Source organism: Camelus ferus, chromosome 15 (genome assembly GCF_009834535.1).
Source record: "Camelus ferus isolate YT-003-E chromosome 15, BCGSAC_Cfer_1.0, whole genome shotgun sequence".
NCBI lineage: Eukaryota > Metazoa > Chordata > Mammalia > Artiodactyla > Camelidae > Camelus > Camelus ferus.
The window spans coordinates 48209346-48236405 of NC_045710.1; the positions used below are offsets into that span (position 1 = coordinate 48209346).

At 44.2% G+C, this 27060-nt stretch overlaps 1 protein-coding gene and 1 long non-coding RNA gene across 5 annotated transcripts in view; both read left to right on the top strand.

The window, feature by feature from the left end:
* The window catches only part of MEIS1 (Meis homeobox 1), a 131564-nt gene that overhangs the window by 24918 nt on the left and 79586 nt on the right, over nucleotides 1–27060 (top strand). For all 4 annotated transcript variants that reach the window (XM_032497699.1, XM_032497698.1, XM_006195027.3 and 1 more), the window contains exon 7: nucleotides 3640–3751. In XM_032497699.1, the coding sequence (XP_032353590.1) occupies nucleotides 3640–3751 (112 nt within the window). The remainder of the gene's footprint in view (nucleotides 1–3639; nucleotides 3752–27060) is intronic.
* On the top strand, nucleotides 9757–26556 carry LOC116669011. The gene is made up of 3 exons (XR_004326381.1): nucleotides 9757–9766; nucleotides 13264–13266; nucleotides 25908–26556. It is a non-coding gene; the product is annotated as an uncharacterized LOC116669011 (long non-coding RNA).

Sequence of the window (27060 nt, forward strand, 5' to 3'; positions counted from 1 at the left end):
GAGAAATGGTAGAAGGAATGGGAGTGTTCAAGCTGTTGAAGAGAGAAAAAAATGGGGAGAATTGCTCCAAATATTTTAAATGGCTGTCTTTGGGGGCCCCAGAACTAGACAAAACATGAGTGGAAATTAAAGGGTAACTAAACTGGCTTCTATATGATATGATATGTTTATAATTGACCAAGGACCTTCTGATGGAGTGAAGCCCCTGGCTGGCTACCAGTTATGGACACATGGAGGACCACTGGCTCTCAGTGTCAAGTTAGAATGCAGACTCCATGATCATTAAGGTCTTTGCAGTCCTGGTATTTTCTACTGGGCCCTGTGAACATCTCCTGGAGAAATGGTTCTCGGACTTTTAAAGAATCACACACTCCTTTGAGAATCTGGTGAAAAGTTAGGAAGGACACTAGTCCCAGGAGGGCAAAATACAAGTCTGTATATAACACAATCAGCGTTAATAACAAACCCCTCCCCCGAAGTCTTCCATAGGACATCCGTGGACTTCAGGTTAGGACCTCTTGTCTTAATGGATTTCTAATAGATGAGAACATAGCCATCGCTTACTCTGAAATTACGTACGTTGAAGGAAAAAGGCTCTTTGGGACTTCATTTAGAATCATGACTAAGGTTTGCTATATGCCTAATTGCAATGCACCATTGATTTTATTCTGTCAGCCTTACTTTACAAGTGGCCCCAAGCAACTCACAGCTTCACAAATATATGTACATAATCACATGCACATATTTTATTTCAAAAATAATCACGGTGTTGTTTGGTGTGACCACAGATAGTCATGGAGCTGTGTTATTGGAACTGAGATTCTCTGCTCGATGGAATTTGGGGGCGTTCTTTCTGCTCTGAGCTGTCTTACATATTTCTACTGGACGAGTTCATGAGCTGTTTCTGATGCTTAGACTTTAATCATGCTTAATGATCTGAACTAAGCATAATTCTTGTTCTGTTTTGGTAACCTTGTGGATTTCTCCTAATGCTCAGTTTCGTGTGACTACACCGTTCTTGAAATGCTAATACCCGAGATGCTAATGCAAGGAAGGACCACAAAAGTTAGATTTCATTTCAGAGAAGTGCATTCTGTACTCACAGGCCTTTTGGGAAGAGAAGGGCTGTGAGAAGAATGATATTAGGTGGAAAAGATTGGCTCCTAACTTTGGGGGACACACACATTTAAACATAGAGGTTGCACAAAATTTGGATAAACTGAGGTGGAACCCAACATTTCTTGCATGAATGCCTGTATAATGTGGCGATAGCTGTGAGAAAAGAGTAGCCCGACATCTAAGACCCAACACAATGAAAATGCAATGAATCGGAATGCCTCACAGATCATAGCAGAATCAGAATTTCCAGCAAGGAAAATCTTTTCATGGTGAATTAAGTGGTGGATGAAGAAAAATGGTGATGAAAAAAGGTAGGCACAGATCACAAACACTGGGCTCAGGGCTCACTGCTGAAGATTTAAGAACCTTAGCTAAAGCTATGCAGAATAGAATGTGGAAAATTGAATTTACTAAACAATTAAGCATTGAATTAATCTCCATCCTGCACAGTAGAAAAGTGGGGGAGGGAGCCGAGCGGGGCTGAATAAATCAGTGGAGCTCATTAAAAGATAGTGAATATATCAGGTCTGTTGTAGCATAAAGGAGGACACTTTCCTGTATAACATGGAATCATGCTTTGGTGCAAAGTCACCTTTCTGGAGTCCCAGTCTTAATCAGATTAACAAACATGCTTCTGATGAGGTTAGTCTGTGGCTCTGTATTTTCAGCTTGTTATCGCTAGCTTTTCTATTAATTACAAGTCAGATCAGCAGTCAACAATAGTAGTGAGGGACAACATAAATAAAATGAGAGTGCCCAGGAGATGTTGCTTGCAGGATCTCCTGCATCCTGAAACTCCCACGGGTTCCTGCAGCTTCCCACATGCCTTGCCCGTCTTTTGTTCAATTACAGTTAATGCAATAGTTTGCCATTTTCTCCTTCTAATTATATTTTCAAGTGGGATTTGTAGCACATAGAAAAACATCCTTTTACATGTCGAGGCACCGGGGTTTTGTGCCTGGCATTGTCTGTCCCCTGGGTGCTGTGCCATTCTTTCTGCCGAGCTCTGAATAAACAAGTCCCCCTTTTAGAGGCTGCAGTTGTACAAACTGAAAATTTATGCATTAACTGTTTGCATTCTGAGCATGTGTTCCAGATTACGTCTTACAGCATTCTTCTGGTATGCTGCAGACTGCGTGTTTGTCAAAGGCACCTCATTCACAGTTCACATATCTTTCAATCACAGAATCAGCAGATCAATTAGCACTGTTTTCGAGACTCTGCATAAATGGTCGAATCAAACATACAAGTGGCGTATCTTTCCGTGACTTTATTTAATTTCTCAGGCTGCGGGTAATTTTCTGGCCAAGACCGTAGAGTAGGTGGCAGGCGAGCCCCCAGTCCAGGAACAGTGAACCTTTTCCTTGGATTCTCATGGAGCACACCTCTTAGATGGCATCTTTACTTCTCTCCTTGGGTGTCCACAACATTTTGATCTCCTCGGTTCTTCTTATCTTCTCTGGGCTATGGAAATACTTCTCAAGGAATAAGCCAAGAGCACTTTGGTGTCACTAGGCGTCTTTAAAAAACTTTGGGGGGTTGGTAGCTTAACTGCTACACAACCATGACATTCAGTGACTGAAATGATGGAGACATATTTTACCTACAAGATGATCCTGCCATCCTGCTGATCATCTTGAAGACGAATATCCCTTCTGTGCCAAGACTGTTTTCTGCTTTGCATCATTCCTCCCATGCAGGTTGACCAGTGACTCACAAGGCTGTTTTTGAGAGTTAGCACTAAAAGCTAATTAAAATCTTTTCCGGTGATAAAGGGAGCTTGGGGAGGAGTGTCGCCATGATTGTTTTCCCCAAGAATTTAATTTACAGCCAATTTTTTCCTATCTGAATGTTACTTTGAAATGCATCCAGAGATAAGAAGCAACATCTGTTTTCCCTTCAATAGTACAAGAGGGCTCGGCATGGGGCGGAGTGTACACAGTCCATGTGAATCTATTGTTATCCTCGTTTCTTTTTTGTCCCTGGGCCTGGTCCATTGGCCATGTACTATCCGGCAAACAGCTGGCACATCCTAGCTATTATGGACCCCAGCCTAATTGTGAGGTCTTAAAAGCTCTGGCCTGTTTGTCTTCTAGGATGAATCAGAAGCCTCTCCACAACGCAGTGTTACAGCCCACCACTCTCATTCTGCATTTTTAGAGTAGCAGACTGTTGTGCCAGGGGGTTTGTTGATGTTAAAACATACGGTCAGAATGGAGTGGTCGTGTTTCTCCCCCTGCCCCCACTGCCTTTGCCTGGAATGTTTCTATTTTCCTTGGTGGTAAAGCGAGCAGTTACTTACAGAATTGGGAGATACTGTTTTAGCTCAGGAGCAGAAATGGACACATTGTTGGAGTGCTGGTGGTGCTCTGAGCTGGCACCGGGGGTGACGGGGGAAACGGGAAAGATGGCACCGTTGCCCATTCTGGCCCTCTGCTGCCTTGTCGCCATGGGAGGGGACCCTGCCAGGACTGTGTTCACAGACCGCCGTCTTCAGATTTCTGCTTTGTGCCCCCACAGCCCTCTTGGAACCGAGATCACGACGACACGGCATCTACCCGCTCAGGAGGAACCCCGGGCCCGTCCAGTGGCGGCCACACATCACATAGCGGGGACAACAGCAGTGAGCAAGGTAGGAACGCTGTTCTTTCTCTCTTGCTACTTGTCTCACTTTTCAGGGTTGAAAAATGAGAAACGTCTAGTGAGTGACTCTTTATACTGTTTTTCCTAGAACATAAACCCCATAAAACATGAGCATCAGCTCATCTGATTTTATTCGCCCCACCCCCTACTTTTTTCTCTGCCATTCCCTCTGTCTAGCTGCCTGTCACCTGGCCACCTCCAGAAAACAGGGTCAGTGAACGGACTGAGATGAGAGAAGTAGACGAGAAGTTCCAAGGTGCATAAACAGCATGCCACCAATGCCGTGTTACCCAAATTTTAAAAAGTGTTATTATTGCTTGCCCTTAAGAGGCTGTTCAAGAGCTCATAGAAACACCCGCTAGGATTCCAATGTAACAATGCCTTAAGATGCTCAGAAGGCAGTGGATCTTTCAGAAACCCACACTGGGCTCCCCTCTTCACTGGGATGAAGCCATTTTTCTGAATTTCCTTATCCGAATCTCTCAAGCGCTCGGCTTTGTTGCAAAGTCAGACGGAGGAGGGTTAGAACGAAAGGGAAAGAAACCAGATCAGTTTCATCTGTGGTGTTCTTTGAACGCACAGACCTGTGTGTGCATTTGGGTGTCCATGGATGTGCATGGCTGACTGCAACTGGCAAGGAATAAAGTTTAAACATAAAGTCAATCTTCAGCAATAAGGGGCATGAGGATTTAGATGTCTTGGACTGCTTTTGATGAGACCTACTGCAGGGGATTTTGTGTTCAGTTCATGCAACCAAAGTTTAAAAGAGTATTCTCTATCTGAATATAAAAAGACGGCTTTATTGAAGTTGACTCTGAGCCCACAGTAGGTACATACTTTAAAATCTGGTTTTATGGTCATGTTTCCCTGGAGCGCTGTTACCCAACAAAAGAATTTTGTTTTCGAACTGAATTGGGCTATACCAATTAGGATTGCAAAGTCTACGATGAATTTAACATGGTTAATTTGAAAACAGAAACAGGAAAAGTCCTTTTTTTTTTTTTTTTTTTTGTTTAGGAACATGTATGCTATTTAGACTGGGAATAACTTCTACACATAGAATTTTAAGCATCTGAGATATTTTATTGTTCAGAGAAAAGTTGCTGACCTCATCCCAACCATAAGTCTAGTCAAAACGGAGCCCGGAAGAGTAAACTGGTTCAGAGCTGAGGCAGGGACGGGTAACCTCCGACCTCTGACTTTTACTGGGAAATGAGATGCAGCATAAATCCACGGGGCCTCTTTGCTTTCAAGTGTGTGTATGTATATATTGCAGCGTTGCTGTAGTTAAGGTGATGTCAGCACTCGCCATATAAAGCCCTCCTTTCCGCATTCACCTGGCACCGTGAGTGTTTCAGAAAGGTGTCAGTGGAATCTGAATTCTTTTCCCTGTCCTCCAGAGTTGCTCCATGGGGTCAGAGCCTAGTGTTTTGTGTGCTTGTCTCTTTTTCTTTTTCATTTCTGGCTTTAAAAAAAAAATGTCCACCAAGCGGGTAGTTTAGATGCTCCCTTGAAGGCTTGTAAACTGCTGAAATGTAGTTGAATTTAAAATGGAATCATATACGTTTTCTGAAACATCATCTGATGAAAGGATTTGCAGGGGGCAGATGCCCCCTTCCCAGTTCTTTCCCTTTGACGGGTCATAACAAGGAATTGGGAACTTCTCAAGTTTGTTTTTCCTTCAACAAGTGATCTCCAAAGGCCGACTGAATCATGAATGTGCTGGTAACAGGAGCCATATATTGGGCACATTATTCGAGTTTTTCATTCACATTGTTTCTCTGTTTTTTCATATAAGGCGTCCCCCCAACCTCATTTTTTTCTTTTAAAGCTTTTTCCCCTAAATTGTCTCATTCGAATAATCTCGATTGAACCTGCCAAAAACAATCCTGGATGGCAGATCAGACAGGGGTAGCCCCATGTAACAGATGAGGCACAGAAGGTGTGGATGAGCTGGGCCATTTGTTGAGGCCATGGTGCCACGTCAGCCCTGAAGTGTCAGTTTCCTGTTTATTTATGTAAGATTCTTCTCATCATGCCCTCTTTCTACCAAAGAACAGAAGCCACTCACTCCCACCAGCATCACAGGGCGGTTTTGATGCTGGTCCCCGGCCCCGCTCTCCCGCCACCGGCTTGACCACAGAGGTGGTAGGAGTCCCACCTTGGGTCCTCCCCACCCTTCCCTGTGGGCTCGCCTTGGCAGTGTGATTTATCCCTCGCTAAACACAGAACGATGCCTGGAAGTGTTGCTGCAACAACTTCTGTGCATTTCCATGCCAACCGCGACCCTTCTCAACTCTTTTTTTTTTTTTTTTCCATCCCTGAGACGGGTGGTGCTGAGTCTGTGTGCTGCCTTCGGATTAGCCGTGCGCTGTGGCTTTTCCGTGTCTCCCTGCCTGCCTTTTCTGGCCGGCACTGATGGGTAAGCCGTGCCAGCATTTGGCCTGTAGTGCATGTCCTAAATAGTTATTTACACAGTTTGAGTCCATTTTCGTCAACTGGGTAAATAACAGCCCTCTTCAAAAGATTTATAAATCCATAAATATGTCTTTATACATACCCAATAGACAGAAATAACTCAATCTGTCACGAACATATCCAAAGAGGTGTTTCCCCCACAGACAGGAGTAAGACATATTTTAAAACTTTCTCTACTGTGTTATGTGTGCTGCTTTTCCTTTTTCTCTCATTCCTTTTCAATTTTTGCCACTTCATGATAGCACCTAGGGTACAGAAAAAAGAGAAATCCCCTAGGCTTTGGTCCTCTGTTCAATAACCTTGTCTGTGGCACAGGGTAGGGATGTAACAGGCAATATCTCAGCCGAGTCCTGTTCTTTTGGACTTTCAAAGTAAATAAAAGAAAATCAGTCATCCAGGAAATTTGTAACATTCTGACAGATTTCAAAATACAGTAACAGTTCCCTAGTTAGAGTTCCAGCCATTTGGGGGATTTTGAGTGCCTGATAATTTGCCAAACTAGTGGCTGTTGTGGTCGAAGGAGTAGTTTTAGCCCACATTTTTACCTAAGCATAAAAAAAAAGAAAGAAAAATTACAAAATTCAGCCCTGAGCATTCTGATGAGAATATAGGTAAAGTATGTAATTAGGAAAATACCAAAGATATTATCATTCTTTGGGGTTTAATGCTTGTTCATGATTTACATAATAGATCTTTCCCCCAACTCAAATGATTTATCATGGCAACTCTTCTTACAACATCTACCTTCATTAGATATTAACACTCGCGGCCCCTTGCAGGAAATTGACTCTTTTAACAGCGAAGCGCCTTTAAATTGGCATTTCGAAGGCAGGCCTAACATCTGTATTTGGTTGGGGCTTCTTGCCGCTGTGGCTGGGACATTGATTTTTGTCTACTCTTTAACTTCCTCAAAGCACTTCCAAAGATATGAGATTGGATTCTTATTTTATCCCTGTCAATGATTTGCTATGTCCCCATTTCAGAAGAGAGAAAAGTAAAGCTTGGAAATATTGGAATGAGCCACCGTCAGAGTCAGCTCCAGAATCTGGGTCTCCTGCCTTTGTAACTGTTTGAGGATGGGGTGTCTTCAGGACCCCCGAGCAGAGTCTCCTAGGATGAGGTCCACATGGGCAGACACCAAACTCTCTCATGGGATTTTTTTATCCTGCTATGCGCAGTTGCTCTCCGGACCATGTTCGGCGCCTGCTCTAGGAAGTGTGGGGTTTGGACCGGGAGAACACCAAGCAAATGGGGTGCCTGCCCCGTCTTCTGCCACCCACCCCCCCCCCCCCCCCCCCCCCCCCCGCCCCGGGGCTGCTGCAGCCTTAGCTGTGACTGACCACATTTTGAGTTTGGGCACGTCTCCGTTTTTGGTTCAAAGTCAAGAGAGATGAAGACATGATAGTAATAAAATAATAAAATAACACACTATGGGCTGTCAGTCAGTGTAGGTATTTCCACCTGCCCTTCTGGAAAGAGGTCACAAAGTTTTCTCTGAACCTAGGAGACTTGCCCAAAGTCACATACTGGTTGGTGATAGAGGTGGGTCTTGAATAGTCTGACTGCAGAGCCCGAGCTCCTACTTGGCGCCCTAGGAATGAGAAATGGATCATTTGAGGGCCATTCTTTCTTTATCAATTCAAGGACTGCCCTCCTCGGGCCTGCACTGGGGCTGGCACTCTGCTCCAAGGGGAGCAGAGCTGCGAATAAACCAGAATCAGCATTAGCCTGGGGAGGGGGGGGGAGTCTACTGGGCTGGGGGCTGAGAATCCAGTTCTGCGGGCTAAGTAGCACGATGCTCGAGCTAGTTACAGAGGAGCCGGGTGACTGAGATGATGAATTTGTATTATGTGTTAGGAGCTCTACCATTTCACTCATTCCAAGATTTACTGAATTGAGAAGAGGAGCCTAGAAACCAAGTAAGGACATTTCTCTCGCAGAACATTTCCCACTTAGAGCTCATCTCCTTTTACTGGTTTGTGACGACAGAGAAAAAGTATTAATTCTACACTGAAATTTTGATGTGAAACATTTCAACCCTGAAAGGACTTTACTGGGCACTGGAACCTGTAAAACCCACTTCTAAAGTTCTTTGCTGAGGGCGGGGCGGGGTAGGGCAGGACTCAGGTCCGATCTAACAATAGTATTTTTGCTCCCACTTAAAAAAAAAAAAAAAAAGAAAAGAAAGAAAGAAAGCAAAACCAGCATGTTTCCTCAGAGAGGAACAATCGAAAAGCAGGGCTACTTCTTTATAATAATGTAGCAATAGTCACCAGTGCCTCCCGCTGCCCCACCCACCACCTCCACGCCAGCTTCTGTGCGAGTTCAGGCAACCTATGGGCAGAAGGCAGTTCCATTTATTACTGAAGGGAATGTCGAGGCAGTGGTTTTGGGCGGACCCGGGAAGGCAGCCGGGGAGCTGGATGCGAGGGGGGCGGGCCGCGGGGAGAGAGGCGGAGGCAGGGCAGGGCCACCTTCTGTTCCAGACGGGTAAGCAACGGTTTATATACAGCTCGCCTTTTTACATGAAGAAGAAAAGTAGTAACAGCCCCAGCCGGGGCGTAGGAAACAGTCAGCTGTCTGGTGAATAATGGGATAGGTGGACCGGAGCGCTCTGATTGGACGTCTTAATGAGCAATTTCGCGCAGAGTTTGGGCTCCAGTTCCCCTTGACCTTTGCCCTTTATTGACCAAACTGACACTTCATTTTTCACATACTTCCAATTACGGCTCGGCTTCGGTGTTGCCCTCCCGCCTTTCTTCCTTTCCTACGGACGACTTGAGAGGAGTGGAGGCCACGGAAGATATTTTCATTTGAAAAACTACGGTAGCCACTCAGGTTTAGGGTGTAATCTGTAATCCGCCGCTTTTCAGATGGAACCACAAAGTGAATAGTTTGTTTGGAAACAATTTTCTTTTTTCTCTCTCTTTGTCCCCACCTCCTCCTTTTTTTTTTTTTTTAAATCCCAACTGATTTTAAAAACACAGTGTTTATGATAACCTAAGAATCCTGAAAAATGAAGAAAAATGTTTAAAAAGTTTCCTACCCTGCCCCCCACCCCCCTCAAGTTTCGTTTGTCTGTTGGTCTGGGTGACTGGAGTGATCTATTTTGGTTCACACTTACTTCTTAAGCCTTCTTCTCCGGGAACTTCTTGTATTTCAATGGCACTAGAATGCATTTTGAAAACTATGCTCAGGCGAGCAGAGACAAACAAAACATAATGGTGACCACAGGTCTTAGCCCTTGGACCACTGCGTCCCCGTGTGTTACCTGAGTTACAGTAAATGCAAATTAAAGTGTGGCCCTGGCTCGCAATGGCAGGCGGAAGTAGGAAAATGATTTCCTGCTGGGAAAAGTCAGGTGTGAGAAAGAAAGGAGAAGTTATTACCCTCTGCAAATCTCTCTTATCAAAAGGTCCATGTTATTAACTTATCAAACATGTTGAATTAGATGTAGAGACAGGACACTGTTTTCCCAAGAACGCCCCATGCTCTACTCACCTTACCTTTCAGTCACTCATCCGATGTGAGTAATCACTTCCTGTTCCCCTTTTGCTTGACGTCTAGCATCCTGAAAGTGGGTTGTCTTAAAATAAAGAAAAATAACTCCGTCATCTAAAAGTCATGCCTGTGTATTTAGGGGCGTGAACTTGGCCACAAGCGTTTTCACAGAAAGTACATCTTCTCACTATTAGGTGATGTCACTAGTAAACTTGAGGTCATTGTTTTTCGTCTTAAACCACTGAAAAATTCATTTGAAATTATTTACTCCCAAATAGATTTCCTTCTAACACAGAAAGATTTGTCTCAAAAGTGGATGAAGTGTTCCCTACTTTATTATGTAGCCCTCTGGCATATCCATGGCATATTTTTTACTATAATATGGTAATAAAAGAATATGTAAAAGGCAGACAAAGGTTCTGTCTTTCTGTAAGGTGACCTCTGTTACTAAGTAACTGCTTTACTTATGAGCTTATTAAAAACTCAAAAAATGAGCTTTTCATACTTCACAGGCATTGATGTGAAAATGAGCTGTCCTGTGAGTAGTTTTCTTGATCATTTTTAGAACAATTGATTAGCCAAAGAGCTCCTGTCATTAGTTGACATTGACTGATAGCAATTTGTCACAAGCTCTGAAGGTCAGCTAGACAGTTGGAGTTTCAGCCTGCCTTTGACTGACCTTTACAGGGTCCATCCTCATGTGATTGGGTTTGAATAGGGCTGACCCTCGATTAGAAAAGACAGGACATTAGTCAACAGGCTCATTTTGTGTACTTTCTGTTGATTGCTCATTTTTATTTACATGTGAACTCTGGATATCTTATCAAATTTGTACTCTGATTTTTAAACCTTAAGAGGTATGTGATGCTTGTTAGGTATGGCCTGAAAAACCACTGTGCTGCGTTCCCTTTGGTTTGGTGTGTTACAGTGGGCTCGGTAGATGATGGAGACTTTGCTGGTGACACCTGCCATTGTCACCGGTGCAGATACTGGGGTTGTGTTGCCTGTGATGGATTGGAATTTTGTTGTTGCTATGATTATTTCTTAAGAAATACCAGCTCCAGTGTGAGCTGTAGAACTTCTGAAAATATAGCCCACTTCTCTGACTTCCCTAGAATTCATGACATTGGTCTCTCAAGAATCCAGTGATGGTTTAAAATTTAAAAATGAGTGGTAAGGAGTTATATGAATAATGATGTTATGTCATTCATCATTTAGACCTGCAGCCAGAGAATATGAAAACTTTGAGAAAGGTGTCTTTTTTCGGTTTCACTCAGTCTGTTGTAAATTAGAGAAAGCTTTTCTGGCTGTGACAGCACTAGCCTTTCAGTAAGTGTGGCATGTATTTTCTGTTGTAGTTGACCCAGAAGTTAATGGTTCATAATGCTTGGTTCTTTCTCTCCCAAACTGTAACGTATTTTTCAAAAATGTATCTCATATAGAAGAATATATTCCACACTTCTAGTCATAACATGCATTTTTTTTTTTTTTTAGTGGAGGGACTGGGTATTGAACCCAGACCTTGCGCATGCTAAGCACGCACTCTACCACTGAGCTATGCCCTCCCCCCAATAACGTGCATTTTATTGCCTCATGTAAATAATAAAAATGGTGACCTGAGCTTTGAAAACCCAGATCTTAATGTGTAGTTATTTAATTCAGTTTCTAAATAAGGCCTTTCTTTCCTCTTACTCTCTCTCACCTTCCCTTCTTCACTTGATTCTGCACTGGGTTCTAAACTATAAGCAATAACTTGTTTTTCAGGTCCGCCCTCCTAGGCCTTCCAGAGCCACCACACACAGCCTGGCTCAGCTGAAATGTGTGTTTCAGTTTCTACCCAAGAAGATAAACCAGGAGAGAATCCATTGTCCCTGGTGGCAGATTCTTCTCCAGGTGTCATTCATGGCAAGGCAGATGTGAGGGAGTTAATTTTAGGGGAGCATCCATTTAATACAGACCAAGGAGGTTAAAGATGAGTTGGGGATTGTAGTCACTTCTGCAGAGGGGCCACCATAGTATCACAATTTGTATTTAAGGGGGGAAATGTAAATGTATTTCTAGTCAAGCCATCAGCAATGGATTAAGCACCTACTGTGTGGCGGGGGCTCCATGTGAGGCTGTAAAAATGAGTGGGTCATCGTATTTGCCCTCAGGAAGGTCATGTGTGCTACCAGGACCATCCAGCACATGTCAGTGGAAACGTTTGCTAAGTAGTGAATATTCTTAGGGAGCTGCGAGTGCATTTATTCCACAACATGCCAGTGACCCAGGCACAGGGCTCTAACTCCATGGTCAAGGCTGTTAAACACAGTGCGGGTGGGATTTGGCCTGATTTGCGGAGGGACATTTGGTCCTCTGACCGCTATGTAAGTTCAGCATCTCTGGGGCCCTGTGAGGCCAACTTGGACCCATAACCCCACTCTTGGGAACTTGGTTCGGTCTCCCGACATGGCCATGTGGCCACCCAAGGCCCCTGCTGTCTGAACAAATGGGGCCATCACTGCTTCCTCCACCTTGAGTCACCCCGCTGCTGACCCACACCCATCTTCTTCAGGGGATCTTGACACTTCATGGGGGAGGGCATCCCTGTGGCAGTTTGGTGATGTCAATGGATACCTTGCCTGAGTAATGCTTCTGTTAACGGGCAAGCTAAAATACACAGGACTACAAGGGAAACTAATTATACTGAAATCCAGTTATCAAAATATTTTTGGAAACAAATTATAGTATAGTGATATCGGTCCTTTGTTTTAATACGCATTAAATAATAAGGTCTAGAAATAATTCCATTGTCTACCACGTTTTGAAACAGTGATGAATGTCAATGGCGTTTTAAGACGTTTGTGACAACTGCATTGTGGTGTGTGAATATGATTCCCGTTGGTGACAAAGTCACGGGTCCTACTAGTAGTTCTGTGGTTTGTTACTTACCTAGTTACACACGTGAAAGAAATTCTAATTCCAGTTAGAGGTTAGTGAGAATAAATGTTAATGTTTTCCCTTCCAAGTACTTCTGTATTCTATCCCTTGGGTCAGGGAGCTCTATGTAGCCCAGGTTAAAAACTCCCAAACTAATTTAAGTGTCATCTGCAGGAGGTGTTCTGTGAGTCCCCGGGTTCGAGGAAGTGACCCTCTTCTGTGATGTCAGGGTATCCTGGGTCCTACCTATTCTCATGTATTGAAATGAGCCATCCATGCGTCAGTCTCCCCAGGAGGGAGAGACTGGGAAGGGACTGTGTCTCCTTCATCTTTGACTCTCCCGTGCCCAGCATTGTTAGGGACCATGGCCACTGATGGATAAGTATTTATTGAAGAGGACTGGGAACCCCCTCATGCTTTCAAACCGTGATTGCACGGCATTCCCTCAGGCCTGATTCCTTCCGGGTGCCAGATGGCTACTCTCACTTGGTAATCTCTGTGCACAGTGGGAATGGATACCGAGGTCTCACCTGTTCCGACTCCCAGAGATACGTTTTAACCGCGACACTCAAGGAAAGAGTCAACAGGCAGCTCTCTCAGAAGCTGGTGGTAGATGGCTTTGGGGGGCGGTACCTTAAATCCCGCCATCTACATCATCGCTCGTTCCACCTACTCTTACCCTTGGGTTCCATCCTTGGGTCCTAACTGGTCTTCCCATCGAGGATGAGGGGGCACTGGCAGCAGCATTTTAGTATCTTTTGAGGGATCTAAGGGTAGGGGTTAAGGATGGATTGAGACAGACCCTGGGAGGATGCTTTCACGCGCTGTGCTGTTCCCAGCGGCAGACATGATTCCATCCCCCGGGATGTGATATTTAGCTCTGCTCCTGAATTTCTCTCTCTCCCTCATGACTGCTAGCACTAATTAAGGATGGTGGTGGAGGTTTTGGCTGTTGGCCTAGCAAAAACTAACCCAAACAGTAAATTTATGCCAAGCATTTTCCTTAAAAAGAGGTAGGCGTTGTCTACCTCGCACATTGATTGGTCCCAGAAGTGTAGTTGAGAAGTTGGGTTTTGCTCCAGTGTCTGGCTGTGTGGATTAGTTCAGTCTTGCAGATAATTTTCTGTAATTACTTAACCTAAAAGCATTCTGTTTGATTAGTGCCATTGGCTTTGGCCTCCCCCCCGTTCACCAATGTCAAGCCGTATGCATGCCCTCCTAAATGGTGCACACCCTACTTCCTAACGAAGAACGAAGGGGGTGCAACTTCCTTCTCCTTGTTTCCATGTCAGGGGAAAAAGAGAACATGACCTTACCTAGAAAATGTTAAATTTTCTCCCAAATCGTATATTTTTAAGAAAAGGGGGAATTGAGGAGTGAATGCAGGAAACACTGAATTCGCCAATAGGCTTGTTGCTGGGTTATTAGCATTTGGTCAGTCCCATCTCATTAAACGTTTCATTTGCTTTAGTTTGACTCTTTCCTTGAGTGCCCCTATCCCAGTGCACTTGTGACAGCAAGACTGGTGCCACCCTGGTACCTGTTTGCACACTGATACCTTAGAAAAAAAAAAAGGAAATGTCTTTATTTCAAAATGCATTTACGTACTCTCCCTTTCATTCTAAGAAAGGACTTAAGGTATGTAGTCTACAACAGGATAAAGAAAAGTAGATGAAGAAATAGGAATGAAAGGAAAATAAATGAGAGGTCTATCTTAAGGGTAGTACAGAATTATAATGAGTTATAAGATCATGTCCAGTTGCTAGGAGTAGGCAGTTATTTTGGCTCTGAGCTTCCTAGCAGCCAAAATGAAGAGGGAAATATCATTAGTTACAAGACGGACAGCATCCTTGGAAGTTGCTCAGAAGAATGCCTTTGGCTGGCACTGGGACCTGGGAGAAACTCCCCCATGTCCTCACACGGGGAGTCCAGTGAGATGGCAGAGGCTGACAGCCTAACACCGGGAGGCCTCCCCTGTTCCCCTAAGCTCCCAGCACAAGGCCTCAGGGAGAGTAAGTGCCTGATAAACGTCTGATTGACTGATGTGACTGGATGTCTGGACTCTTATTCAGCCCACTTGCACTTTAATTCCTTGGTATCCAAGCTTGTCTTGGTTGCCATGGTCGAAACCGATGACAGCCTGTCTTCACAGAAGCCAAGGTGCTGATTGCTTCGTGACGCCATGAGGCCTTTCCCCATGTTGCCATCTCCTTCTTCTGACCGTTTTATGGTGTGCCAGCGCCATCCTCCATCCTTTTCTCCCTCTCTCTGGGGCCAGGGATGCAGGTGAGAATGCCCTTGTTCGTCCGGTTATTGTCCTCTGGGACTGGGTTAATGGAGCCAGAGAGATTCAGATAAGTGATGGTTAAAATGGAGATATTGAGGGGCTGAGCTAGGATACCAGGATGGTAAGATTCGGGGGCCACAATCTTTAAAAAAAATGAAAGTTCTGAAGGAATATGATCTCAACCTATAAAATTGAAGGGGACTGTGTGTTACAAATATTTGGTTTACCAAGCACTAAGAACATCTCTTTATGGTACTTTTAGTGCCAATAAAAGCTCTTGTTGGATATTGTGAATTTTAAGCTTATGAGAGAAATACTCCAAATGTTAGAAGAGCTGAAGACAGAAATAGTCCCATTCACTAACCTACTGAGAATTAATTGAACGTCCACTGTGTACCAGCCCAGGGCTAGATGTAAGAATTGGGAGTCAAGGAGGCTTTTCCTGGAATCCAGAAGCTGACAGTCCAGTGGAGGGGCAGACAGGTAACATGGTGGGTTAGGTCTCATGATTCAGTGGGCTCAGCGTCATCTGGAAGTAGATGGATGACATGTAACAAACTGGCAGAGATTCTGCGACCACCTGGGATAGGACCACCGTCTCCACATCCTTCCATGGCAGGGCAGCATCCTTCATCCATCCCAGCGCCCTTTCTCATGGAGCCTGAATGGGGCTTGGCTGTGGGTCCTTCTCTGGACAGCATGCCAGGCCACCACTACTACATCCCCCAGAGTTAGCCCCAGAAGCCATCAGTTTGCATTCCCAACCTCCTACCTAGCTCCCCCATGGTGGGGCATCTTTGATGGAAACTCGGGAGAGACAGAGAAGTAGAGGGAGTGTGGGGCGAAGAGAGTAGTGTTTGTGGGGAAGAGAAAGCATGACACTTCGGGCGCCCCAGTGACAGCAGAGAACAGGGTAGGGGACAGGACGGATCTGAGGCACAGCCTCGAGTTAGCAGAGCCAGACCCCCAAGGATCATGTCTGGCTTCTTAGGGAGCGGGGAGGTTGTGGGGAGTTGGGGAGTCACTGGGAATGTCAGAGCTGTGCCAAGGTCAGCTCTGAGTGAAGGAGGGATGGCTGGGGAGGAAGGCTGAGGACCAGACTGAGACAGAGGGAGGAGGCTGCATACGAGAGTGATGCGGGAGGAGACTGGACCAGGCTGAGAGACTGAGAGGTGCGGGGGGTGATGGGTTCAGAAGGGTCTGGAATGAGGCCAAGGTCTCAAAAGACTGCTCTCTAGACTACAGCTCCCATCCTGCACCCCGTGTCTTCTCAGGGGCAGGTAGCCTCCCAAAGAGGGAGCTGGTCGTTGCCGGCTTTGGCTTCTCCCCCCGCCCCCAGGCTAGACACGTCCCCACCCTTTCTGAGGGTGACTTGCAGAAACCCAGCCTCCACCGTCTGCCGCCCCGCTTCCCCTGGAGGAGGCTCTGGCTCCATGGTGACCAGGGGCTGCGTGGAAAGGAAGAGGCCAGCCAAGCTATCATGGGAATTTGGTGACTCACTTCATCAGTTTACTGCTCTGAACATGAGGTGACTTCCCCTTTTGCCTGACAACTGATGGATGAGCGTTTCCTGCGTCTCTGTGCAGTAGATGCTTTGCTGCACGGGCCTTCGTGGACTCCGTGGGTTCTAATCCTGCCTTCCCACTTCCCAGGCTGCTAATTTTTCTTTATGTAGAATCTTCAAATTACCTGCCCAAGACTTAACAGACACCAGGATTGGAAATAGTAATCCTTGTGCGCCTGTGGATCCAACTCTGCTGCCATCCACCTTTTGCCAGCACGTTAAAGAATGAAGGATACTTTTTTTATACTGTAACAATATTCTCTTGACTGACAACACTGTCACCTGGTACCTTGTGCATCTATATCACACAGGATGAGTTGCCTTTTAAAAGAGTGGACTTCATTTCGTGTGTCTCGAATTTTGTTTTGTTTTTAGTTTTCACTTTCTTTCCCAGGATGTGAGTTTGTGTATTTTTAGAAGGATTGTCCTTTGCTTCGTCTCCAGATACCTGATAAGAAAGGAATCAATGTTGGAAAACATTAATTGCTCCGCTAAATTATGGAATGTTCATAAAAGCTACACAGCAAGGAGTGGAAACATTCCTCTGAGGCTCCAAGAATATCCCTTAGGCTCATTTTTCATGGCTGAAGTGGAGGCAAGAGGTTTGCGTTGTGTGGATCAGAGTCATCATTTTAGGTCGTGGCCAGGGTCCCTAGATTTAGTTTTCATATTTCAAACGGAGACAGTAGGTTTAACATGTCTTACTTTGCAGCTGGAACAGTGTCTATTTTTAATCTGTAAGTTGAATAGGGCGCTGAATCACGTGCTCCCCAGACCCAAATGCATCACTCCTGTTGCTATCAGTGAGTTTCTTGATGGATTGGAAAAAAGTACTCCAAATGTCTATCTGACCCTGTAGAATTCAACACACTGAACAAATCCTAGCACTTTTCAAGTTAAAGCAAAATGTTTTCTAATGTAGCAACCGTGCCGGCTTAAAGGAATCCTGCAACCTTTCCAAACAGACACACACACACATAACCGTAGAATTGGTTTTTCAGGCAGAGAGAGGCAACTGGGCTCAGGAACCTGAGTGGCAGAGGAAAGGACGTGGCTGTCTTGAGCTACACACAATTGCCTTCCCGTAGAAGAGATAAGAGGGGAAAACATTTTCTCTAGAGGGTACTCTGCTCATTGGAATACACACTTTATTGCTAGTGAGCATGTCTGGCAAGAGCCGTCCTGTGCTTCCTCCGACTTCCTACCCAGTGGTGGCAATGCCATGGCAGTGCTCCCTCAGAATTGACTGATGTTTGCATCTATAAATAAATGTACTCAAACCATAATTGTAACAGGATGGCTTGATTACCTGGCAATGGCCTTGTTCTGAGATAGCTTTTGGATCACCTGTTCGCTGGGAACATTGGACAGACCTCGGTTTATTACCCAATTGAATGTTGGTAGCAATTGCCGCTCAGGATAAACAAAAATGCAAGTCCTCGTTGACCTTGACTTTTTTCCACCAGAGATTGGACTTGATGGCTCTATTGCTGTTGCGCTGATAAGGGTTATAAACAGTAGTTTAAGGAAAATGTTTTATTCCCAGAGGAAAATACCCTGTTTGCTGTGGGAAATGGCAATAGTCATGTATACCCTTTGCCAGATTTCCTTAATTCACCTTTATTTGGCCTGTGGGAAAAGGACATGGAGGGGCGGGACTTCTTATGGCTTTAAGATACCTTGGCTAGATTGTTGTAACTTGCGAATGGCGTAGTTAGCTGATTACATACAATTTTAGAAGAAGCCAATGATATTTCTGCGATTGATTTCTTTTGAAACTCTCGTATTCATCTAATAGGGTGTTTCAGAGATGCAGAGTGTGTAAAACTGCGCTGTAGCACCCAAATGTTCTTTCAGATTCTAATTAAAACCATAAAAATATTGTTGGTTAATCATGTCACTGGGGGCAAAGAGAAAGTGGACCTGGTGGATGTACTGACCCAGGACACTACAGAAGTGCACTGCGCGGGGAGGCAATCAGAACTTTTCTCTGGGCACAAAGTCTTACTAAATTCCAGATTTGAATCAAGACACTTTGGGCCATTAAGGATTCCCCATTTCTTGGTGAGCCAGAAAGCCTCGGTGACTTGTTCTCTTTGCCCTTAAAAATCCCACTGTGTTTTCTTTTTGAGAAGAGGTGCTTTGGCTCATTGCCACCAGCTTCAACTTTTGCTCTTAAAACGTTGTTTTGATGCAGAGTATAGTGGTGGCTGAATTGATTTCTGTGCATAAACGGTGGCCTAGATTCTTGCCCTGTGGAAATCCATGGAATTAAGAACGATAGTTTCCCGGAGTGATAAGAGGCAAGCGAATGATAAGATATGCATGCAGGGGAAAAAAAAAATAGAGATGCTCGTAGAATGGAAATAGGGTCTCTATAATTTGCAAGTTTAATGTACATGTAAGCCACTAATACCACTAATAATTTAATGCTAATATGTGACAGTAGGTAAATGTAATTCTAATCATTTCCTACTTGGTGTCTCCTCAAAGACTTCTGAGCAAAACTCTACTGTATTGAAATATTTTCCCAGATACCCAGGATGAAAATCTGGTCTGCCGACCCCTGTGGCCCTTAGGAGACCCCCAGGATACTAGTGACTCAAATTTCCTCTGAGATAGAAGTTGTGGGGCAATTTGAGATTGCAGAATCTCGGCCAGAATTTCTTACAGAGAGGTCTAAAACACTGGGCTATGAGACTGATCCAATGGCCCAGCTGAGATCTCATCCAATGGGCCCTCTTAGGTAGTCCCTGGTATTATTTAATAACACAGAATATGTTTTTCTAAATATATTCAAAATATTTGACCTAACTAATGGGGAATTTCATGCTGTTAAGAAAACAATAATTCTGACAGAGCAGAAGTGTTCCATTCTCCCCTGTCTCCTTGGCTCGGCCCCATTGCTTTACCTGTGAATTTCTGGGGAGAATCACGGCTTGCTGACTTCCACTTTTCTATGAAACTTTTGTGAGGAACAGTGGAAATCTTTCCAATGACAGATGTCATTGCCAATTATTATGATGTCCATTACCTGGTGAATGAATTAGGAAGTTTATTTCTGCCCTGGTACAAACCCTTCCCTGTGACAGAAAGACTGTAGCCTAGAATCTTGGCACAAAAGCGCATGCTCAGGATTGCCGGTGATTCTCTGGGTTGATGCATTAGGAAGGAGCAGAGGTGAGTCTGCTGCCTGGGGGTCCTGATCCCTGGTCTGGGTCCCTCCGCTCAGGCCCCCCTGGGCTTTGGGGGAGGAGCACCCTATGTTCTGCATCCTCCCCGCGGCCACCGCAGAGTGTGGCAAGGACAGGAACTGTGTGTGGCTGGCTCTCTGTCCCGCTGCTGGGAAAGACGTCTGCGTTTATCTGCCTTGTTCTGAGCACAGTCGCTCTGTAGCCACCTCCCCGGCCACTTTGTGGGAAAGCTTTCTTTAGGGTGGGTGACGTGGCATTTCTTGTCACTTCCTCAAATTCCTTCCCGCTGCCTATCAGCATGGCTCTGGACTTATCTGGGTTGAGCTGCAGCCAGCCAGAGCTAATCCAGGTTCCTATTTCAGAGGAACAGAGTGACAGCAGTGACACTGCCATTTCTCGGCTTGTGACCGGGGGTGCTGGCGGGGGATGGGGGAGGGGCAGAGGAAAGAGGGGTACAAGAGGTGAGGGCCACTGGCTTGCTTTTCTAACCTGGGGCCTTGAGTCTCCTCTTCCCTGCCGTCACTCTGCCTTCTCCATGAGGCTGACAATATTACTGATTTTGAGGTGCAGTTGGATGTCACTTTTCCAACTGTAACCTAAAGAAAAAAAGGGGCTCTTGGCCTGAACGAACCTGCTTTCATCCCTCCTGCTGAGGTCAGCCCTGACGATTTTGAACCTCTCAGAGGAAGTCTCATGAGTTGAGATTTCGAGGATCAGAGACACGTGGCTCTTCTGTGCTGATCTTCCATCACGTGACACATACTGATCGAGCACCTGCGATGCTAGGCTATGAGAAGGAAGAATCTTCTGTACGGTCTCACACATACAGAAGTGTAAGTGGGAAGATACCAGGAACAGAATCAGCCAGGGCTTTTCAACGTGGACACTTTTCTTTTACACCAGGATCCTAATGACTGACATCTTCTTGGCTCATTTGTTTCTGAAATGCATTCACCAGTTGGAAGGCTCTGTAGAAGGAAGTGATCAGGCATTTAAGTTGTGCTCATTCATTCATTCATCCCCAGAGAACCTCCTGTACACCAGGCCCTGGGCTAAATGCTGACACAGCCAAGACGACTAAGGCCAGTTCCTGCCTTCAGGGATGGTGCAGTCCAGTGTTTGCTTCTCCCCTCTATTCTGAATGGAGAGATATCTGGGACGAATGCATTTCCTGATGCCGTTCCCTTTAGGAGTTACCTATGCTTTCATCCCGTTTGGTTGATGCTCTTCACGAATTTTCAGGCCTGGGGCGGGGTGGTCTCAGTATATGATTAGATCCAAAGAAGATGGGTCTCTCCTCATGGGAAAATGGCTTAAGTTTCCCTATTTTGGACTGAAGAACAGCCTAAACACCTGTACAATGGGAACCACAGTAGCGTCCACTTACTGGCGTGTTGAGGAGATTAAGCAAGTTGATCTCTAGGACTCAGAGCAGTGCCTGGCATGTGGTAAACATTGTGTCCGTGTGAGCTGCTGTCACCATCACCATCATCATCATCATTTGGCTTGTTTTTCTCTACGGAAAAGAGAGACTAGTTAGTGCTGGCACTGATTTCCGGGTGCGAGTGATGACGAGGTGAGGACTAGAGAAACTAGTACCCTTCCCGGATGTGTCTTCACTTCACAGTGGGCGGCGTTGGCCTGCCCTTTTGTGTCAGGACAGAAGGCACTTTAAACTTGGTGGGCACTGAGATTCCCACTCATACAAGAGTCCCTTCTGCTGTCCATCACTCCCAAATGTCTTGTCATGAATCTGCCACCTCTTCCTTAGGGGGTGACGATGACGAAGCGAGCAAGTAGGAAGAGACTTAGATGGCCAATGATGCCTCTCTCACCGCAGGCCTCTGGTCCATGGCATTCTTTGTGAACAACAGCTTGTGTTATTTCTGCAGCACACATCAAGGGGTCTGTGAGGACATGAGGTTTGCAGTGTTGGTCAGGGTGACGTGTTGACCAGCCTGCCTCTTGCTGACAGGCAGATGGAGGTGGATTTTGAGCTCTCCGAGGACCTGGGTGGGATTTCCTGACAGGAGCCCAGCTGGGATGGGGAGGGTGTTTGTCCACTAACCCAGTGTCTTCTAGTATCTCTGGTCTCCTGCTTTCATAGTGATCTTGGGTCTTCAGGAAAGCTGTTGGGCTGTATCAGGCCTTCGAACTGCAGGATGCTTTGGTACCAGTAAATCTGAAGATACAAGAAGATAATCCCCAGTATTACAGATAAATTTCAGCAAGTCTTATACCGAGCTCGAGGACTAGGTTCATAGCAACTGCAGTTGGTAAAACAAGGTTCAAAGCGTCTCCTTCCTATTAAGAGTGAACAGGAAAGGTTAATTCTGGGAAGTCACGGGGAGGCCAAACCAGATTTACAGGCAGGTCTTTATTTGTTTACAGCGAATCAGCTTTCCCTCTTCTTTCACCTACAAAATTATTGGTGCTGCTGGCTGCCCCGGCTCCCTCTCTCCCACCTTGTTTTTCCTGTCTCTTCTGTTCTTTATATATACAGTGTTGTAGCCTAGTGGTGATGAGACTGGAGAGAGTCTATTTCCTATTCTGACTAAATTTTTTTCTATCCACTCTCTCTCATGACACAGTAATGTGCTTGAATTTTTTTGAATTTTTTGAATTGACTTATAGCTGATCTACAATATTGTGTTAGCTTCAGGTGTATACAGAGTGATTCAGATATGTATATGTATGTATATATATATATATATATTTGTTTTTCAGATTATTCTCCATTATAGGTTATTACAAGATATTGAATATAGTTCCCTGTGTTCTATAGTAAATCTTTGTTTCCTGTCTATTTTATGTATAGTGTTGTGTATCTGTTAATCCCAAACTCCTAATTTACCCTTTCCCCTTTGGTAACCATATATTTGTTTTCTATGTCTGTGGGTTTGTTTCCGCTTTGTACATAGATTTATTTGCATTATTTTTAAAATTCCACATATAAGTGATATCATATAATATTTGTCTTTCTCTGTCTGACTTACTGAATTTTTGATGTTAGTTGCAAACCCATCCCTTCTCAAGAGAGTCGAAGTGGTTTCCTGACAACCAAGCATGATCCTGTTCCTTCTAAAGAGAGGAGTTTCTTCCATGTGTGGTGATGACTGTGTTCTCCTATAGCACAATGCAGGGACAGCGTTCAGGACCCTCACTCCAAAGCTGAGGACGTTACATAGCATGTTGAAGGTGCAGGGCAGGACTTGTGAAGCTCTGCATTGAGATTTCCCCCCACATATTGTTTGTTATCATTTTCCCAACTTTTTATTATGAATATTTTCATATGTATAGGAAAATAGAATGAATAGTCTATATAATAAATAGTAATAAATAATAGTATATATGATAAGTAGTATACATAATAGTAAATATTAATATATACTAGATAATATATATATATTAATAGTATATACAATAAGTAGTAATAAATAGTACCCATAACTCTCTGTTCCATATCAACAATTGTTAACATTTGGCCGTGTTGGCTTTGTCTATATAGAGACACATGCATATGGGTACATACTGCTGTATATTCCTCTTCAGTAAAAAAAGAATATTTAAGCAACTATACATTTCTGAGGATTCAGATAAATACGTGCACTCCCCCATCAAAGTATTGGAGCACTTATTTTGGCGTCTTGAAAACAAATGATGGAACATCAGAAAGAAACAGAGTTGTATTTGACTCTATATGAGGATCAACTCATGGTGATCGGTTGCTATTTTAAATGCTTGTCTGTGTGCCCTGCATGCCGGGAACTTTTAGGCTTCTTTCTGTGAGGCTGCCGGACAGACTGGGAAGCCCACTGCGGTTGGAGTGCCAGCACTCAGGTGCCATCCCCATTCCCACTGGGTAATTTGGGAGCCCTGTGCTCTGGCTCGGACAACACACATGACCTCGCTGGGATGGAATTTCTTCTGTAAATAAAAAAGAAAAAGAGTTGGGCAAGATGATTGAAGTGTTTCCTTTCGGTTCTGAGATACTGAAATGCAAAGAACCACGGTGAAATTTTGTGCACAAACTTAGATAGAATGGAGAACTTTCAATAAACATCTTACATATAGATTGAAATCTCTGCCGAAGGTCAGTAAGTTCCGCATAATTTCATGGTCAGTGAGGAGGAATTCTGAATCTTGGACTTAGTATTGGTAATAGTCAAAAAGTACCGACCATCATCAATATCTGAGTTTTTGGAATATCTGGGTACAAAGTAGTGTCAGTAGATTTGATTCTTTTACATACAGATTTAGCTGAAATGGCCCAAATGCATACAGCTCTTTGATTAGATGTGGAATACGTAACTGCTTTATTTGGTTATTTCTGAAATTTCTAAGTGACTTACCTATTTAAAAATTTAAATGTTTATATTCTGTGTCCTCACCCCAACACAACCCAGGATACTTTTTCTGTGTTGAGGGAAGGGTGTGGGTTAGATGTTTGGGACAGATGGACTAACATGTTGTGTCAAGTGAAATATTGTTTGAGTTAGATCGTGTTTGGGGTTGCCTTACAAGGTTTGGAGAGGATTTTCTTTTTTCTTTTTTCTTCCTCTAACAAAATGTGTATATCTGAGCAGAATATGAATCGATCAGATATACAATGAGCTCTTGGGAAATTATCTCTTGTTTTTCTCCTTTCAAGAAATGATGAAGTTTTTTTTTTATCTTTCGCTAAAAATCAGCTGACAGTATCAGCATGTTTGTCATCTTGGGTTTAATCTGTGGTTAACAAGCTGCATACGTCTGCCCCAGCGCACAGGTAATAGAAACTTCAGTCTGACAGCAGTTCGTGCAATTTCCAGCAAAATCTTGTTAGTGTAACATCTGCCCTAATAAATGGCAGTAAAGGTGGGGAAGTACAGGAGATGGAGGTGTTCCCATCTCTCGTGTAAATATCCCTCTGCTGCTTCCCTGCCGATCTTGAGTTCCCTAAAGTTAATTCTGTCTAGAGATTTTTTTTTGTTTTTAACTATTTGATCAGATGATTACCCTGCTACAGGCCAGCTAAAAGGGGTGTCTTTTTTGAACCTCTTCCATTGTTTTTAAAATCATTGTGTTGTAATCTTTTCAAATGGCTAGCCAGTAGCTGCTTTCCTGTTGAAAGAGTAGGGTCATTCCATGGGCAGATCACCTGCATTTAGTCCTCTGAAAGTGCATCCCTAATTCTCAGCAACAATGCGGTTTTAGCATCAAGGACGTATGACCGAGAAAAACTGAGTGTGGTAAATAAACAAGGAGGAAAATACACCTTAGTTGTCCAAGAAAGTAATTGGATCTTGCTTTTGGAGCCTGGTGTATACATCCCACTTGGTATAATTAGCTTCTGTAAACATTTGAACTATTTTGTAGCCGAAACATTCTATAGCTCAGGAAAACAGACGAAGGAAGGTTTCTCAGGTTGATTCCTAATATAGCTGGTTTACTTTTCATCGTGGGTGTCACTTTGGGGTTTTATTGCGTTAAAACGTCTCTGTGATTGTTAACATAAACTTGCAACCAATTTGCTTAAATATTGGAAGCCGGCAGGATGTTGGAACACGCATGGCATTGTGGAGAAAATCACCCCGGCCTGAGTCAAGGGGAGAATGCTGCGAAAGCATTGTGCTAATTTTAGCTTACAAAGAGGATGAAGATAAACTGCCTACCGCTAGTTTGCCATATGCTATCCTGGTGATAATATTTGAGTGCAAAATATTCCATAGAGGGTCTTACTGTTTTCAGTAAGAGAAGCCTGGATAAGAGTTAAGCAAATTTCTGCTCGGTAAGTTTATAAGAAATAATGAAGTAAAACAATTCTCAAATGCAGGTAGATGAAATCTGCTCAATTTATTTCGGCTTTATTGACTTTCATGGGAGTTGACAGAATTAGTTTGGGTTGATATGTGATCCAATTTGATCTATTTTTCACATGTAAATCTTAAAAATCAATCTGAATAAATATTGATCTCTTTCCGAGAAGCAAAAATATAGTTGCGATTGCGTCAAACTGCTTAGGGGACAGCATCCCTTGAAGTTCAATAAAGGAAGAAGGCAATCGGTTCAACTGGTCTTAGAAGAACACTGTAAAAAGCCTTTTTAAAAATGAAAAAGTCAAAATCCATTACATTTCCATATTTGGCAAACTCAGCGCCTACAGTTTCACCGAAGAGGGTTTGACCTATTTATTTGTCACTGAGACCACTTCACAGTGAAGGGATTGTTAGTTCCTGCAAAACTGAGAAAAATCCAATGTGCATAGCGCATTTGCAGATGGAGACAGACTGTGGAGCCAGATTTGGAGGGGGGGTTGGCTGGAAGCTTTGTGTTAACAACTGGTGAAAAGCTTGACCTTTGCGTGACCTAGGTCAAACAAACCCCCAGCTTGAGAGCTCTCCTTTGACATGGATACCTGTTTGGGAAAGGGGGCCCCCCAAAAGGGGATACAGATAAAATTAGGTTCTGGACTTGCAGGCTTGCTTTTTTCAATGTTCTAGTTACTCCATTATTTGGGGGCAGAGTGTCCGTCTTAGAATGTCACAGAGGACCACAGATTCATTTGTTCAGTGTCACGGGGAAAAGATGATGGAGAAATATTTCTTTCTTTTTTTTCTTTCAATGATACAGGCAGGGCATGCTTCCCCCCCCACCCCCTCAACCAATGCAATATGATCTGGGTTGTGATTCACAGAGTTGAATGAACGGGCTGAGCTCCACTGATGAAAACATTTGATAATGTGGAAAATAAAAGCCCTGGCAAGGAGGGGATGGCAAGGCTTCCATTGTTTGTCCCTGCACTTTGTTTTTATAGGGGTTCTCACAGGAACAAATACATTGGAGTAAATAAAAGCAAAAGAGCACTGTGATGTTCGTATCGTGGCCTCACACATGCTTGAGAGTCAACTTTGGCAGGAAACTAGCCCGGGTCTGTTCCCGACCATTTGCGTTGCATCTTTATCTCTCCGGTTCATTGTTTGCCACTGAGCGCTTCAACCTCAACTTCCCAAGTAAAAGCTTCCTGTTGCTGGCCTTTAAATATAGTTTTGTTACAACAACAACCAAAGAAGAAAAAAAAAATGGAGAAATGTATTAAGGAAGCCAACTGACGGCGAAAGGAATAAAGCAGGTCTGGTCCCACGTGACTCTCAAACTTCAGGGCTCGGATGCGTGAGGCTGGTTGCTCTTGATGGAGTAACAGTCCCTTCTGGGTCCCCAACTAGAGGAACCATCTCTGTGCCTTCCCAGGAGGTCCAGAGTGAAGCAGGACAATGGAGATGTGCAGTGTTTGTCACGCCTGCCCTTGTGCAGTGTTTGGCTTGACTGCGTTTTTTACTTCTAAGCGCTGTTTGTGGCTGGGATGTTCCGCCCTT